General features: G+C 39.0%; 1 protein-coding gene across 3 annotated transcripts in view; it reads right to left on the reverse strand.

The window, feature by feature from the left end:
- Positions 1–1,170: 1,170 nt before the first annotated feature.
- The window catches only part of LOC127428814 (patatin-like phospholipase domain-containing protein 7), a 36,375-nt gene continuing 20,515 nt past the window's right edge, over positions 1,171–17,030 (reverse strand). The window contains exons 20-36 of one of the 3 annotated variants that reach the window (XM_051677425.1): positions 16,154–16,267; positions 15,994–16,060; positions 15,701–15,850; positions 15,220–15,283; positions 10,448–10,616; positions 9,324–9,506; positions 8,745–8,863; positions 7,984–8,140; positions 7,574–7,690; positions 7,428–7,497; positions 7,227–7,343; positions 6,516–6,664; positions 4,855–5,007; positions 4,596–4,712; positions 3,972–4,056; positions 3,627–3,742; positions 1,171–1,886 (exon numbers count right to left, since the gene is read on the reverse strand). In XM_051677425.1, coding sequence (XP_051533385.1) covers positions 1,770–1,886; positions 3,627–3,742; positions 3,972–4,056; positions 4,596–4,712; positions 4,855–5,007; positions 6,516–6,664; positions 7,227–7,343; positions 7,428–7,497; positions 7,574–7,690; positions 7,984–8,140; positions 8,745–8,863; positions 9,324–9,506; positions 10,448–10,616; positions 15,220–15,283; positions 15,701–15,850; positions 15,994–16,060; positions 16,154–16,267 — 2,064 coding nt within the window. In that variant the 3' untranslated portion in view covers positions 1,171–1,769. The other 2 variants (XM_051677426.1, XM_051677427.1) reach the window with 2 other exon arrangements.

A 17,030-nucleotide genomic window follows, 5' to 3' on the forward strand; every position in this document is an offset into this window, starting at 1 on the left:
ATGCATAAGTCATTCTCATAATTACTGACGGGTCCACGTTTCCTGGAGCGCAGCACAAAGCAGACAGGGTAAACGTGTGCATTTCTGCATTATGCAACATATGCAAATAAACATATTTCAGATGCCTCAGTGGTCTCTGAATAGAAGCCAGGACAAGAGCAAAATGCACTATATTAGTGGTTGACACTTTATTAAGTTTGCAAATGACACCTAACTCTCATGTCATTTGAAAATAATTACATATTCTTGTTTGGTTGCTCTAATGTCCCTTTTGTCCAGTTTCTTTTGCTTTGGAAACAAACTGTCTCCAACAATTAACAGACCACTGCTAACTGTCAAAACATTAAAAGGGATAGTTCACCCAAAAATGAAAATTCTATCACCATTTACTCACCTTCATGTCACTCCAAACCCATAAGAATAGGAAGAACCTTAGACTCCATTTACTTTCATTGCATCTTTATTTCATACAGTGAAAGCGAATGGTGTCTGATGCTAACATTCAGCCCAACATCTGCTTTTGTCCTCCAGGTAAGAATGAAAGTCATCCTGGTTAGGAACAATATGAGGGTGAGTAAATGACAGAATTTTCATTTTTGGGTGAATCAAAACTATAGGCACATAGCATAAAGATGGTTTCAAAATGATCATAACAGCAGCATAACCACAAATCTTCACATACACCATGTACTGTAAGTCAATAAAAGTCATGGCTGTATATAATTAAAGATCACATTATGACTCACATGTGCTCAACAAAACTTAGACAAACTAAAATAATTGCATATTAATCAATACTGGCATTATTAGACTATTAATATATTTGGCACATTAATGAACTATCATTCACTTGTATGGCTAGTGTCAGGGTTAAAAAGGCACTACAGGTAGCATATACAACGATTCTTCACAACAATAACACATGATTTTTAAAAGTATTGCATTGATAGGCTTGTGTTTATGAATTGTAAGTGTTTGATCACATAATGTTAGAGGTAAAAGTAATCTATCAGACACATTCAGTACGATATATGACATTGGTTAGGTTAGATCAGTCTCTAAGCTGTCTAAAGTCCACATTAGATCAAGTATCCTTCAGTATGACATCTCTGATCTGCATGCAACAGCCAAGCTGTGGGACAAATGGACTTGTCAAATCGTCTTTGAGAGTTAAGCAAAAAAAAAAAAAAAAAAAAAAAAAACACCAGTTATCAGAGCTTATAAATAGAGAACTCTGCAGGTATCTCATTGCTTTTGTGATCTCTCAATGTTTCTCTCTTTTTTGCTTCTTTCATTGACAGTAGAAAGAATCGAGAGTACAAGCAATCCAATCTAACCATTTGTAAATGCAACATTTTAGTTGATTGTCTTACTCTTGTAAATCCCTCCTCTATTGACTAACTGTACAAGTAATTCAAGACTGAACAAAGCTGGGACTTTGCAATCAAAATGTTACCCAGCAAAGTTCACAGTCAGCATGAGACCTCACAGATGATACACTGGGATAGTCTTGAGTTACAACCCCATGCAATGTTACCCAACTATCAGTGGTGTGACAGTTAGATGTCTTCTTTGGATTTTTGGGGAAAGGCAATTACAAATACACAAACTGCCAACTTTCTGCTCTTCAAGGCCTGGAAGGAATGTGATTGGAATGTGCACTAAGGTCAGAACCCCAGATCTTGGGAGTGTCAGTTTTTGTACCCTGCCAGGCTGGTATCTCTTGGGGGGGATCAGGGGTCAGGATGGAGTGGTGCTTATCGTGTGCTTTACTGGCATGGAGGGCTGCAGGGGTTGGAGTTTTGCAGGGTTAGAGAGGACACAGGCCCCATGTTCTCTGGGTCAGAATGCACACCCTGTCTGCGAGTCTTTTCGAATTCTTCATCCTAGGCATAACAATCAAGAAGCCTTTAAGTCACACCAAAAGGTTAATCGTAACAACAGGTAAAAAAAAAAAAAACATTACAGACTGGTTACGACAAATCTATATCCACATATCATGTTCTGACAATACAGATATTACGAAGAGAACTCAAATTATGGCAAACCAAACAGTGCCTGTATACAGTGTAAGCTGTAAGATTTGGATAGACATTTAAATGGGCAATATCATGGAAAACAGGATTTTCCTCGCTATTTTTAAATAATAGAGGTCAATGTACTATTTACGCATACTTTAAAGTTCACAATGCAAAGCTTCCTCCTCAGTCCACCCCTACTTCTGGAAACTAAGCTGCAAAAAATAAGTCATTCAGAAATAAAGTGACATCACAACCATGAGCACATTAATTTGACCAACATAAACACCTTAACATGACCAGCCACATTATCAACAACTATTAAAGGAGTCATGTCATGAGGAATCAAATTTTCCTTAATATTTTGACATATAAGAGGTCAATCTACTATAAAAGCATACTGTACATTTTAGAACTCAAGACTTAATCCCTTACTGAAACAAAGCTGCAAAAACACCTCGTTCTCTACTTCCGCAACTTCCTAACGTCACTAGGGGGCTTATTATCTCGGAGTTTAAATCTCAACTTAAAACTTTTTTGTTTTCTCAGTGTTATTTATCTTAAGGTGTTATGTATTCACTCTCAATGACTGTGCTATCTGAACTGTGTTTTTGTGACTGTTCTTTGTTTGTGTATTATTGTGTTACTATTGTAAAGTGTCCTTGAGCTCTGGAAAGGCGCTACATAAATGAAACTTATAAATTATTATTATTATTATTATTATTAATTCACAACTGCCACTAAAGCAACAACATAAACACCTACTTTTACATCACCACACTATTTGCCCCACCACTGCCATTCGTAAACACAGAAAGAGCACGATAGAAAGACCTAGCCACACTTACTAACTATTCCTGAATACCAAAGGGGACCCATCTGGACTATTTTGAATTATTTTTGTATATAAGCATAGGTCATATTTTTTTGTAGGGTTGATAAAGAACAAAACGTATTTGGTCACAATCAGCTACAAAATTGAAAAGCATTTCTTGTGTTGAGTACTGAAAAATAAAACTTGTGCATTAGGAGAAGCCATTCTTGTTTTGGGTTGGTGCATGGTCTCTTCTTCTTCTGCTCTTTTTCCTGTTGTGGCGGTTAGCAAACAGTGTTGCATTACCACACGTGCCCCCTTCTGGATTGGAGTGGATCGCCTGTGACTGACTCAGATGTATTCTTCGTCTGACTGCATGCACCGAACCGTGACGGTTCGGGACGAATACATGTACCGTTACACCCCTACTAAATAGTAATTGTTACAATTTACTATTGTTACAATGACTGTTTTGGTGCAAAAAAAAAAAAAAAACTATACTAATATTATCATTGGACCTCAGGGAAGGCAATACAAATATAAAAAAAAAAGATTATGTCATGACCCCTTTAAGTATTCATAAAAACGGCACACCCTGATCAACACAACGTAAACTACACTAGTATGTGAAGGTAACCCAATCCTTACAGACTTCATCTTTAAAGGTACAGTAGCAAAAACAACCAGTTTAATTCTAAGGGTCACAGAGAGTGTTGGAAAATGACTTCAGGGAAAAAAATATAATGATATAGAGTGTAGGGTACAGCCCCATTAAATGTGTATGTGAGACTCACAGTGTCTGCAGTCAGTTCCTCTTCAGTATGTTCACTGTGTTGGTTGTAGAACTCCATGTCTGATAGAGTGCTCTCTGCCATCTCCTCTTCATAGTCGGTGTGATAGTCTGATTCATCTGTGGGAGGTAGAGACAGGAGGGAGGAAAATTACCCTAATGATGTTTATGTTTGTACAGAAATCACATAACACTAACTGACATCCAACTAAGAAGCAGCCAAACAGAGGTTAATATGCTGGGATTTGAATCGTCACGAGGAATCATGCCAAAAATCCCTGAAACAGACTGCCAAATATCATGCGAAGGGCTTGAGTGAATTAACAAGGGTTTCAAATCCATAATTTACCATCCATGTGAGCTGGTTTAACTGGTTCAATGCGTGAGACAATCTCGGCCAGATCAGTGAAGGAGGCATTTGGACAAGTCACCACCTGCAGAGACAACAACAAATCAACACATTACACAACCAGACAAAAGTTTGGACACTTGACTGAAATGTTTCTTATGATCTTAAAAAAACCTTTTGAGCTAAACGATTATGCCAACTTTTTTTTTTTCTTATTAGCCTACATATACATTTTTTTACAAAACTAAAATAACAAGTTGCCCACATAGTAAAGGAAAAGCAGCCAACAATTTTCCAGCATACATGGGATCCGTCAAATGGTTTAAAAAGGATCCCAAGTGGCACTTCATGAAGTTAGTTGAGAGAATACCCATGGTGCACAGAGCTGCAATCTAGGAAAAGGTTGGCAACTCTAAAGAACACATCAAAATGTAAAATAGTTTTGATTTATTTAACATTTTGTGGTCATTACATAATTCCCATACTTTTATCTGTGAAGACTTTACTATCATTCAAAAATGTGAAAAACAGTAATAATAAAGAATGAGTAGGTGTGTCCTCACTTTTCACTGGTACTGTATCTCTAGCAATCAGTATTATAATCCTATTTTATCTCTGGCTCACATTGTTATTTTGTGTTTTGTGGAACTCCTCCTGATGTCTGTCCTTCATCATCTTTTCTACCACTCCACTCCTGCACCACACATCAAACACTGTCTTCCCATGCTGGTAGCCCACTTCCTGTTGACATACAAACATGTGGCAAACCAAATAAGTCCAAGCCGAGGGTGAGAAAGTGTCCACAAGAAATGTCAAAAGAAAGATTACGATATTTATGGTGCAGGAAGTAAACTAAGAAAAATAAGAGAGATAAAATACTTACGCTGATCTCATCGAACTTGCCGAACTCGAGTGTTCGGTATCTGTCGATGGGAGGTCTGATATATTCACAGTAGTCACTGCTTTTAACTGACTCGAGCTGTCTCACAGAGCACACGTAAGCCAGCCGGGCCTGAATCTCAGTCATATTCAGCACCTAAAACGTGAGCACATAAACCCTTTGAAATCTCAAATCCACAACAACATTAATGAACGAACTAGATTTTTAAATTTTCTGAAAAACCTGAGAGTGAAGCTTGTGCATACAATATTCGCTGCCACAAAGCTAAAGTGTTTTGGATGGTTGCCAGGGCATTGCTATGCAGATGCTAAGGTGTTCATAAGTCTGATCACTTAGGAAAGTAGTAGCATACTTCTATTCATTCTATTCTATTCAAAGAGCTGGGCGGTTTTTTAGATTTTCTTGATTAATTCGTATTTCCATTTTGACATAATATATTTTTAAAACATATTTTGTTTTGTTTTTTTAATTGAGAAATGTAGATTTGGCACACACAAAACAAATTATATTGCAAATGCTATAGTTAGATACACTGTAAATCCAGTAAAGGCTGAATAAGGAAGAGAAAAAGAATTCATAGCACTCATCTTAATGCCGCTCCCGATCTGATCAGCTGCATGTGTGTGCACGCTCCAAATGAAATTGACAGGTTAACAACACAGAGACTAATATAAAAGACAGCGGTAATATTCCCAATACGATTGTACACAATGTGATTGTAGCTCAGCTTCGTCCATCATGTAGGTATACACCGGCTTAAGACCATAACTGGCCTCGGTGTGCGCATGTTGATGAACGGTCTCCTTTCATTTCATTTTATCCATAAAAAAGCGTTAGTTACGTGACAGTTATGGCCGCTATATTTCAAATCATGGCAAAGCTATATATGGGAGAATATAGATCCTTTTGCCATGATGATTCAGCTAATTATTGCTTTGTTGTGTGACGTGTTTCAAGTGTACTGCATCTATAGCCAACATTTGGCAAGCGATCATTTTGACAAACTTTGCTAGTTGAATTATAATGATAAATTATTTCATATTGCTGCGCTGCTCAGCGTGAACCACTAGAGGGCGTGTCTCTATCTGCAGGGGTTTATGAATATACACACAAATTGTTTCATATACAATGAGTACTTTCTAGATAAACTTGATAATTTATAGATATTGATTTCTAATGACTTACTAGATAGACTTGGTTTAGATCAAATGAATACCTACACTGGCTAAGAATTATTTTGCAGTTTTCTTATTCTATTATTTCTGAACATCTGGGATCATTAGATTTTAATTTATTTTACATTTATACTCTGTTGACAACTTCCCCCTGTGGTGCATTTGTACATTTTTCTTCCACACCTTTGTTTCCTACAATGAAAAGAACTTGGATTTCTCAAACCAGGTTGCCTTGCATTCTAATAAATAACATACAGTTTGAATCATGTTGGAGTACATTTAAAAGTTGAGAAAATTGAATCGTGAATCATCCATAAGTTTGATCAAAATCGAGATTAAATTTTTTTGCCATGTCGCCCAGCCCTAATTCAACCAGCCACACAAATTAAGGTATAAATATCCATAGCAATAGTAAAACTGAACACAACTAATTAGGTAAATACAGCACTCAGCTAATGTCTCCCTCACCTTGACTTTCTCAGCCAGTGGGTTGAGCCGTTTCCATAGTAGCCACCATCCGGAGAGGGCGTCTCCATAGTTGGTGAGGTTGGTTTCATCTTGGCTGCCCACATCAATGGCAATCACCACCTTTGCGCCCATGGAGCGTGCCACATCCGCTGGATTGTGGGGAGAAGACACTATTTCAGCAGCTTTAAAGGTGGAGTAAGTCATTTTAATCCAATACATTTTTGTCAAATTCCTTGAATATCTCTTCACGGTCCACTAGCTGTTCATTCTGTGTGTCTGCTTTTTAATGTTGCACTTCAAACTCTGGCAGAGTTAAGTTTAAAAGAAACTCAATGCTCAAATGATATCCTTGTCCATTGTGTATTCAGTGTAGCTGTGTACAAAGCACCGCCCACTCAGAGGTCACTGCCAAACCAAGCAGCTTCATATTGGTCAAGGCGGCAAAAGTTTGCAGCAAAGTTCACAAAAATTGAACTCCACACGAAATCCATGAAAGGAAATTCTTCGCCACCGGAAGTCCATCGTGCAATTTCAGGATTGCGCGAATTCCCACTGAGATGACTGTATTTCCCCCACAGAATTTCGTCATGCAAAAGTGTGTGTGACCGCACCTTTACATGCATGAAAAAAAAAATTTCCATGGAATATTGTAATTTCAATGTCTGGTGGAGAGTTTCAAGCCTTGAGAGGAGCTTATGTACAACTACACACCTGGCAAGTTGTTGATGTAGCCTCCGTCCATAAGCAGGTGTCCGTCTTTTGGGTCACACAGTGGTGGCAGGTAACCAGAAAGCGACATGCTGGAACGCACATACCTCCACAGAGAGCCTGATAGAAGGGAGCAAACATCAGACATTTATCCTGGTTAAGCAGGGCCTCATAAACACTGGTGGACTGTGTGACTGTACCAACCGTCAGTGTGCACTCTCATTGTGGAGGCGGTGATGTCTGTGGTGATATTGAAATATGGGATCCAGAGATCCTGTAAGAAAACATGGTTAAGCCTCTGAATTTGCTGATCATGATCCCATAGGAGCCAAAAAGAGCCAGTTTCCTACCTCTATCTGCTTGTCCTTGAAGACAGCATTAATGCTGGAGTTGAATGCAGCTCCGGAGAACATAGAGGTGATAGGGTAGGTTAAGTCCAGCACTTTCTTAAACACTGATGTCATTTCCTGCAGGGGGGGGAATTAGCATTCTGAGTTCTAAGTGTGTTCTAAACAAGCAAAGGACAGCAGAGCAGAGCAAGGAAAAGGAAAGGAGAACAGAGAAAGGAAATGAAAGGAGAGCAGAGAAAGGAAAGGAAAGGAGAGCAGGGCAAGGAAAGGAGAGCAGAGCAAGGAAAGGAAAAAGGAGCAGATAAAGGAAAGGAGAGCAGGTAAAGGAAAAGAAAGGAAAGAAGAGCAGAGCATGGACAGGATAGGAGAGCAGAGGCGAGGAGAAAAAAACATAACAAAAAAAAACTCACCATGGACCACTCTCTGGCTCTAATCTTCATCCTGCTATAACTGCGTTCCTCTGCATACAGAGCGCCCATCATGGAACCAATCGAGGTGCCGCCCACCAAATCAATGGGGATTCCCGCCTCACTTAATCCACGAATGATGCCCACTTGTGAGCAACCCCTTAAAGAGGAAAGACAAGGTGGACACAAGGTTGAGGGGGTAAATAAAATCAGTGATATACGGCCTATATGGATATATAATCTTTCTGTTCTGCACAATCATTTCAACTACTATCTGTACTGTACTATCATTTAAAAAAAAAAATAAAATAAATAAATATGATGTCTGGCAGTAGTGGGAATAACTATTCTGACCCTCTGTTGTTAGCGCCAAACAAGCCTTTTATTGTTCTGTCTTTGAAAAGCTCTAGGGGGGGCATTCTATCTTAAGAGAGACGAGGCACTGTAAACAGAATCAAAGGTTCATGGGAGAAAATAGCAACCAACCTTTAAACACCTCCTGCCAACCACAAGAAAGACAGAATAGACAAACAAAAGCCATCAGAAAAATTAAATGGGCACAGATAGAGTAAAAGAGAGCACGAGAGGAAGAAGGTCAAACAAAGACTTGAGAGGTGCTAGGAACGGGCTTTTAAAGGAAAATGTCACAGTAGTGTAAACAAGAGCGGGAGTGTGGAAATGCATTAAAAACATTAGAGTGGAAGCATTTGTTTTTTTTTTCTCTTATTACAGATCTAGTTTTAAGAGGTACAAAAGGTGGATACCTGGCTCCTCCACCCCCCAGCACCAAAGCGATGGCGTTGCCTGTCAGAACGCGGGCCAAGCGAGAGAAATCAGAGTGACGGTCGGCAGGTTTCTGGAACACACGCTGATACATCTCTCTCTATTGAAGAAAAACACAGTGACTTCAACCAGAGCAAAAGCCACAGAAGACTAGCAGTAGACTGATGATAGCAAGTAGATCATTACAGACAGAAAGCATCTTGTTTATGAAGGAAACTTTCTAAAGAACTTTCAAAAAGAAAGATTAGTCTTTGGTTCTACTTATCTTTTCATTTGATGTCTCAAAGAGACAACGATTTGCCATGACATAAAATGCACCAGTCATATTATTGGAAAAATTAGACTAGACAAAATCATGTGCAAAATTGATAAATGTAAATTATGTAAGGTGAGGGGGGATGCACAAGTGGTTCTAAAGAGGGGTGTGACAGAAAAAAAGAGAAACACTGGTCTAGAGCATGTGTCTGGTCTAGACCACAGCTCCAATATAACCATAACCATTTTGACTTTCAAAATGGTTTTTTCAGTGAGCCCATGATGTAATACTGAATAATTTGTACCAGTTTAGGCAGGCTCCTCTTGGAGAAAACTCTGCGTGGGCAGGACAGGTGAAAGTGTCTGGAGATCCAGCTCCGCATGTTCAGCCATTCAGCTGTTCCTTTGGGAGGAGGGCCATCCTCGCGGTGCAACAACACCAGCTGTTTCTGTGCCCTCACTGCACTTCCCTCTAACATACGCTCCAGCTAAGAGACGGAGAGAAATAGAGAGTAAGGTCGGAACTCTGAATATCATCCTCTGAAAACTACACTGTCCAAAAGCAGCATCATAATTCAATTATTTTCTTTAATTGAATTCTTTAGATGCACAATAAAAAAATTAAAAAAATTCTTTTGGAAGGTCATTTCATTCAAAAAAGCAATTATCGATCTGTTCTCTGGACGGGTCGGCATGCGTTTAAGAGAACAACAACATACTCTCTCATTTCTTTTTACATGAATACAGTCATCTATTTTATACCTTTTTACCACATCTGAGCTTCAAGTCTCTTATTCATAGAGTAGCACTGTAGCAGCCGTACCCTTTTAAGCCTGCAGAATACACATGATCAATGAGGATGTTGCTCTACCTCTGATCCAACTTCAAACACATAAGCTTGACTGCTGGTTATCTAAAACCATTCTCACTGCTGCATATAAATGATTAATCTCTCACTCTCAAGGAAAAGAAGTGAGTACGACCTGCAGTCCAACTTGGACTAGTGTGGCTTAGTGTGCCTGTGTTCAGGGTAGTTCTGTGGTGACTTACAAGACAGAAGATTAAAAAATGCACCCTCAGTAAAGCTGGAGCAGTTTTAGCCATTTTTAGGCCAAAGTGTTATGGTTAAAATGACTTCATTTTATTTGTGTTCAGCCAATAAAAATACCCGTTATCTTGTGTGAATGATAAATTACAGGCACTGAAGCCCATTTCATTTGAGTCTGTTGGACTGAAGAATTTTATATTAAAGATTCTTCTTCAATACAAAACTGTTCCCAGCAAGTTGCCACAGAGATACTGTATGTATTGTAAACTTCAATCTTGCTTGGATAAATGGTACAGTACTCATGCAATCTAGTACCAAATTAACATATTCTTATAAGACAGTGGTATTCACTCTGAAAGCAAGGATTATGTAATGTCAAACCTCTCCAATGGCTGGGTCCTGTTCTCCCAGTCCCACGATGATGATGCAATCTGCCTGTCTGATGCAGCGTTGAGTCCAGGGGGTGAGTGACACATCTGTCTGATACAGGACAATGCGATGGATGTCTTCCTGCTGACCCAGCCAACTCGACAACCTGTACTCATGCACACTGGGGTACAGAGGGTAAGAGTTGTACTTTCAGGTGCTTCTAATGGCATGTTCAAGTAACTTGATTTGTGCACTGTAAGTTCCTTTGGTAAGAAACGACTCCTAAAATGTAAATGTGATGTTATGTGTATAAGCATGTCAAAACAGGGTTAGGTTGGAGTTGTCCATATTCTTGCTATTTTTCATTACACTGGACTGAGATTAAAGAAAAAAAATATCGACAATGATAAATAATGTCAATACACTTAAATCACTAATTCTGTAGTTGACTAACTTTTCTGGGTGCTTGTGATTACTGGATAGAGATTTTCCAAAAATACGTTTCCACTAAATAAGATGAAATATTTCAGTGCTGAGCTAAACAAGGAACAAATCCATGATTTTTAAAATGTCCTAACCGATAGTGTTGTTAAATAAAATGTGACATTAAAAGCACATTTTCTGAAGAAACCACGTCATTTCGTGTAGCTTCTATGACACCTTTGTATTAAGTGTCAGCTTGTGTGCTTGGCTGGGCTCAAACTGCAAGTCCAAAGTCCAAAACACTAGTCATGCACTCTAAATATTGTAACTAATTTTAAATCATTGTCACCAATGGTTTTTTGTTTTTTTTGTCACATTTACAACTATTTCGGTCGCTGTTTGGAGATCTACTCCAGTTATTCTAGTAAATGTGTGTTGGAGCCTTGTCTTTGTGGATCTGTTGTTGTTAAAATGTCAAATAAATGTCTGATAGATTGTAGCATGTCATTAACCCTGACAGAATCAAGGCAGCATTGGCACTTCAAGGCTCCCTGAGTAAAATCTAAACAGAAAAACAGCAAACTCAGCCCACAACAGAGACAAATATCAGCACTGGAGATCTCACACTTTGTCTGCGTTTGAGAAACATTAATTATGCGGCAACTCAAGAGTAGGGGTGTGCGGAATGACTAATTTCACTGACATTTAAGCGAAAATTTTGGAGTCGACTAGTCTGAAAAGAAACCAACCTTCATAAAACAGTAAAAAAAAAAGTGTTTATCCGTTTATTTAATCTATTCCAAAACCAACGCTAAATTCCGTTGAAAAGGGGCATTTATTTGCGACGTCCTCATCTTGCATTATGATCATTTTACATTAAATATTGAACATGATACGCATTCAGTAAAACAATGTTAGCGAATATTTAACAGGCATATTTATTGAAAACAATTGAATGAATAGTATAGGACCAATAGAGCAACCCAGCCTGTTCTAAATGGAATTCACCACATAAAAGTTACTTAACATATTCAAACAGTCAGGACATTGTTGAAATAATTAATAGGTAAGCCAAATCTACAAGAGGAAAAAAATGCGCTGAAAAGTTGCGCGTATTTCACAACATGCAGTCGTGCGTCAACCATTGATCTAATATGACAGCTGTTTGGTAAAGAATGTTAACCAATAAGTTACGATGTAAAAAAAAATAGCTATAGGATAGAATAGGCCTGTGATGTAGTCTACAATATACATTATATTGCCAAAAGTATTCGCTCATCTGCCTTTAGACGCATATGAACTCAAGTGACATCCCATTCTTAATCCATAGGGTTTAATATGACGTCGGCCCACCCTTTGCAGCTATAACAACTCTTCTGGGAAGGCTTTCCACAAGGTTTAGGAGTGTGTTTATGGGAATTTTTGACCATTCTTCCAGAAGCGCATTTGTGAGGTCAGACACTGATGTTGGACGAGAAGGCCTGGCTCGCAGTCTTTGCTCTAATTCATCCCAAAGGTGCTCTATCGGGTTGAGGTCAGGACTCTGTGCAGGCCAGTCAAGTTCTTCCACACCAAACTCACTCATCCATGTCTTTATGGACCTTGCTTTGTGCACTGGTGCGCAGTCATGTTGGAACAGGAAGGGGCCATCCCCAAACTAAACATGGAATTGTCCAAAATCTCTTGGTATGCTGAAGCATTCAGAGTTCCTTTCACTGGAACTAAGGGGCCAAGCCCAGCTCCTGAAAAACAACCCCACACTATAATCCCCCTCCACCAAACTTCACAGTTGGCACAATGCAGTCAGACAAGTACCATTCTCCTGGCAACCGCCAAACCCAGACTCGTCCATCAGATTGCCAGATGGAGAAGCGTGATTCGTCACTCCAGAGAACGCGTCTCCACTGCTCTAGAGTCCAGTGGCGGCGTGCTTTACACCACTGCATCCGACACTTTGCATTGCACTTGGTGATGTATGGCTTGGATGCAGCTGTTCGGCCATGGAAACCCATTCCATGAAGCTCTCTACGCACTGTTCCTGTGCTAATCTGAAGGCCACATGAACTTTGGAGGTCTGTAGCGATTGACTCTGCAGAAAGTTGGCGACCTCTGCGCACTATGCGCCTCAGCATCCGCTGACCCCGCTCTGTCATTTTACGTGGCCTGAGTTGCTGTCATTCCCAATTGCTTCCACTTTGTTATAATACCACTGACAGTTGACTGTGGAATATTTAGTAGCGAGGAAATTTCACGACTGGACTTGCGGCCCATTCTTTCACAAATGTTTGTAGAAGTAGTCTGCATGCCTAGGTGCTTCATTTTATACACCTGTGGCCATGGAAGTGATTGGAACACCTGAATTCAATTATTTGGATGGGTGAGCGAATACTTTTGGCAATATAGTGTATCTAATCTATTCTAAACATGACGTGCACACAGAATAAAAGATAGTTTAACTCGTTAAGCAGTCAGCACCTCGTTGAAAATAGCCTTCTTAATCAGCAGATTAAAAATAAATGGCATACCTAGCATTAAAAAGCATATATTTTTTTGATGAGCAAAATTAACATGGTCACCTTGAAAAAGCCTGCACAGCGGAAAAATAACATACAAGCACACACAGATTTAAAGATGACTCAAATGTGAAAACATCCATAGGGACTTCAAACGTTTGGAAATCTGATTCCCGTGCCACCACCGAAGTGATTTCATTACTACTTTGCTGAAGAAGCACGTGCAGCCAGAAGTGAAATGAAACTATGTATCTGCTCCAGAAATCCTCTTTTTTAAATAATATTTGTATTATTAATTCTATTTAAAAAAATGTAACATTAATATGACAATACTTTAAGCGCAGCCTCTGTAAAAATATAAAGCCAAATGTAAATGTGTAAAATTTTGAATAGTTTAATGGGGGGAAATATTAACCGACTAGTAAATCCAGTGTCGACTAGCAGCAGCATCAGAAACATTTAGTCGACTAGTCTCGTACATCCCTACTCAAGAGGACTGTTTATTTATAGGGTTTATTGTGTTGTTCATTTACACATCACAAAACACATCTCCTTTCATCTCCCTCATCAAACAACTACTTTAATGTGCCAGGTTTGTTTTTTTACAAGAAGCTTTAAAAACATTTATTCATCTGAAAGTCTGCATCCATTAACAGTGAACTTGCATGTTCTAATAGATGGAGTGGGCATACATTTATTAACTATTATACCACAGGGCTGTTGAATACTTGATTCTGATTGGTTGACAGACCTTTTAAGGTGTGCAATTACTTTTCAGTAATGCACAGCTATGAAGTAGTTCCAGGTCTTGGCCACAAAACAGTTCCATACCACTTCGCCACATTTTTTTCAAAGAGCCATACAGGCTACCACATCAAAATAACCAAATAAAACAAAGATACTGGCTAAGTAAGTCATATAAATATGACAAACTATTTCAATAATATCTGAAAAAAAAAATAATAAAAAAAAAATCTGTGGAACACACCCTTGCTCTCTCTCGCTCTCCCACACTCTCAAACAGCTAGGGTTAGAGTGACACATACATACACACATACATAGACACTCACGAGCAAGACACAGAACCTTGACTTAATGAACACAACAGTTTTGCAACTAAAAAGCAACATACAAATATAGTGACGGTACCACCTTGATAATAAGAAGTGTAAACGAACAGCTTGGCAATTTGAAGCAATGTTACTGACAAACACAGCTGACGAAAGCCATGGCAAACACAGGTAATCACACACGCATGTATTGATAACCATGGTCTAAGCAGAATAATTGACTCTGGACCATTGAATTATATGAATTGAATTATGAATTAAAAAATAATGTTCACCCAAATTGCATCACCACCTTGGGTGTGCATAATTAATCAATAATTCAACGGGCTGTCGTCTGTTATTCTTTAAATATTTAATGTCACATAAACATTATAAACAGTTAATTATGGTCCTTAAGTCTTATTCCAAAAGTGCTAATATTTAGTTTAACAGAATGAGGATGTTTCACTGTTTGTATCAACCCGCTTGTCTGTACACAGCATTCCAGACTGTCAGTCTGTGCATTGCTTGGTGACACACAAAGGTTGATCCTGACCTGCACTGACTTTGTCACTATTTTTGTTAGTGGAGCAAAAATAGACAAAATAAAAATGTAAGTTACTTAATGTCAACTTCTTGTTTATAGAACTGCTGTATAAAAGCAATTTCAAACTCACAATCATGCTATTGTACTGAATATCACCATGGCTGTTGACCTGTGCTGAAATTTAATTCAACAGCCCTCGCTTGTGTGATATTGCTTAATCAACTACTATTTGGTGTCACTTTGATGTCGTACCTGTCTAATGCAGCAGATCCAAGGCGCTGTTTGATGATGTCACTAGTCAAAAGAAGAGTGGGACCTGGGAACACATATATAAGCACATAAAAACACAAAATAGTGATTGTCGGCAATATATTTAACTCAATATCCTAATGAAACTTTCTCTCCTACTGTACGCCTGATTATCCTTTTAATTTTTGATTATATAATGTATATGGCCATGTCCTAAAAGCCTTTCTCTGCCCTTGTGGTCCTTCTCCGAGTCCAGACTTTACTAATGTATTGCAGCATGGACTGTCGTGTAGTAGTCCATTGTGAAGTCTGCACCAGTACAGACAAAATGCTGCATTGGAGACATTTTCAAAGGACACTGAATCATAAAATGACAAATGGGACACCTATGGTCTCGTGGACTTAACGGACATGCGTACATGACAGCATCAAGACTACAAGTCCATTATGTGTGCCATTTGTGACAGGGGCCTTTGATCCTCACCGATAGCCAGGAGTGCATGCTGAAGTTCCAGTGTGAAAGCAGTCAGAGGGACCTCTTCTGATACTGGGAGCACAGTGACGGTGGAAAGATTTGAGGCAGGGTTCCCTGCATCCCATTTACTTCCCGGGGTGTGCAGAGCCAGACTGCGAGCTTAAGCAACAAAGGTAAATGTTAAAATACCACCAGATACACAGAAGTTTTTATGCATCAGCCAGGCTCATCTGTAGCCTGGAAACCTCTGCCTCGGATGGAGCAGTTAAAGACTGAACACTGATAGTTGTTTTCACACACACCTGTCAAAGGTCCATTAACCTGCTGGAGGATCTTCTGTCCGAGCAGGTGAATAAGCCTTGTGACTACCTAATGAGATTAAATAAACGGATCATAATGCATGTTAAGAGACCGAAGGAACTCTTATCAGTCTGTAAAGCAGATGCAGTGCAGTTGACGTGCCTGTGGGAATTTCCTCTTAATGGAACTGAGAGCTCCCTCGGGTAGTTTAGCTAGTTCTGAGTCTCGAACAGCGTGAACAGTAGTTGCTCTGTTCTGATGGGTCAGAGCTTCCACCTGTATTCTCACACGCACACACACGATAATAAATGTAAACACAATGCAATGATTGACTCTGAAGCTTGCTTAGGTACAACAATTAGCATTATAAAGAATAAGGTACTGTACATATTGCCTGATTTAAAAAAATAAAAAGTGAGGAACGAAGACATTATTCCTTCAATTGCACATAAGAGAAAAAATCTGCACTAATACAACTCTAATATCAAGAACAAAAATTGAGTCAATCTATGACGTAGATGGAGGCTAAATCTGGATCTTCAAATCAGGCCTTCATTCACATCACTCAGTGGCATGAATAACACACCATCCCTGCTCTCCAGTGCACGTAACCATGGCATCGGCATGGCCAGGTATTCTTAGCAGCACAGAAATTACCACGGGTATGAAGAGTAATGAATAACAAGATTGTGGGATCTCTCTGGAAATACATTTATCTAAATAAGCAAGTCTGCCATCTCTGAAGCACACCTGTGGTACGGATTTGTAAGAATACATCAATGCCAGTGGTATGCAGTGGCATTGATGTATTCTTGATGTATTCTTTAACAGCACATATATTGAGCAAAGTTACTATAGCAAGTAATCAATTATATGTAATAAAGAATAAAAATGGATTAAATGCCCAAAAACAAGATCCCTGTGTTATTTTAGCAAAAGAGAGGTAATAGGGGGTAATGAACAGTAGGCAAAAATGGGCAGGAATAATGATGTTATAAGATAGGGCTTGGCAATATGGATTTTTTTCAGCCACCCCAGT

This window comes from Myxocyprinus asiaticus, chromosome 38 (genome assembly GCF_019703515.2).
Source record: "Myxocyprinus asiaticus isolate MX2 ecotype Aquarium Trade chromosome 38, UBuf_Myxa_2, whole genome shotgun sequence".
NCBI classification, from domain to species: domain Eukaryota; kingdom Metazoa; phylum Chordata; class Actinopteri; order Cypriniformes; family Catostomidae; genus Myxocyprinus; species Myxocyprinus asiaticus.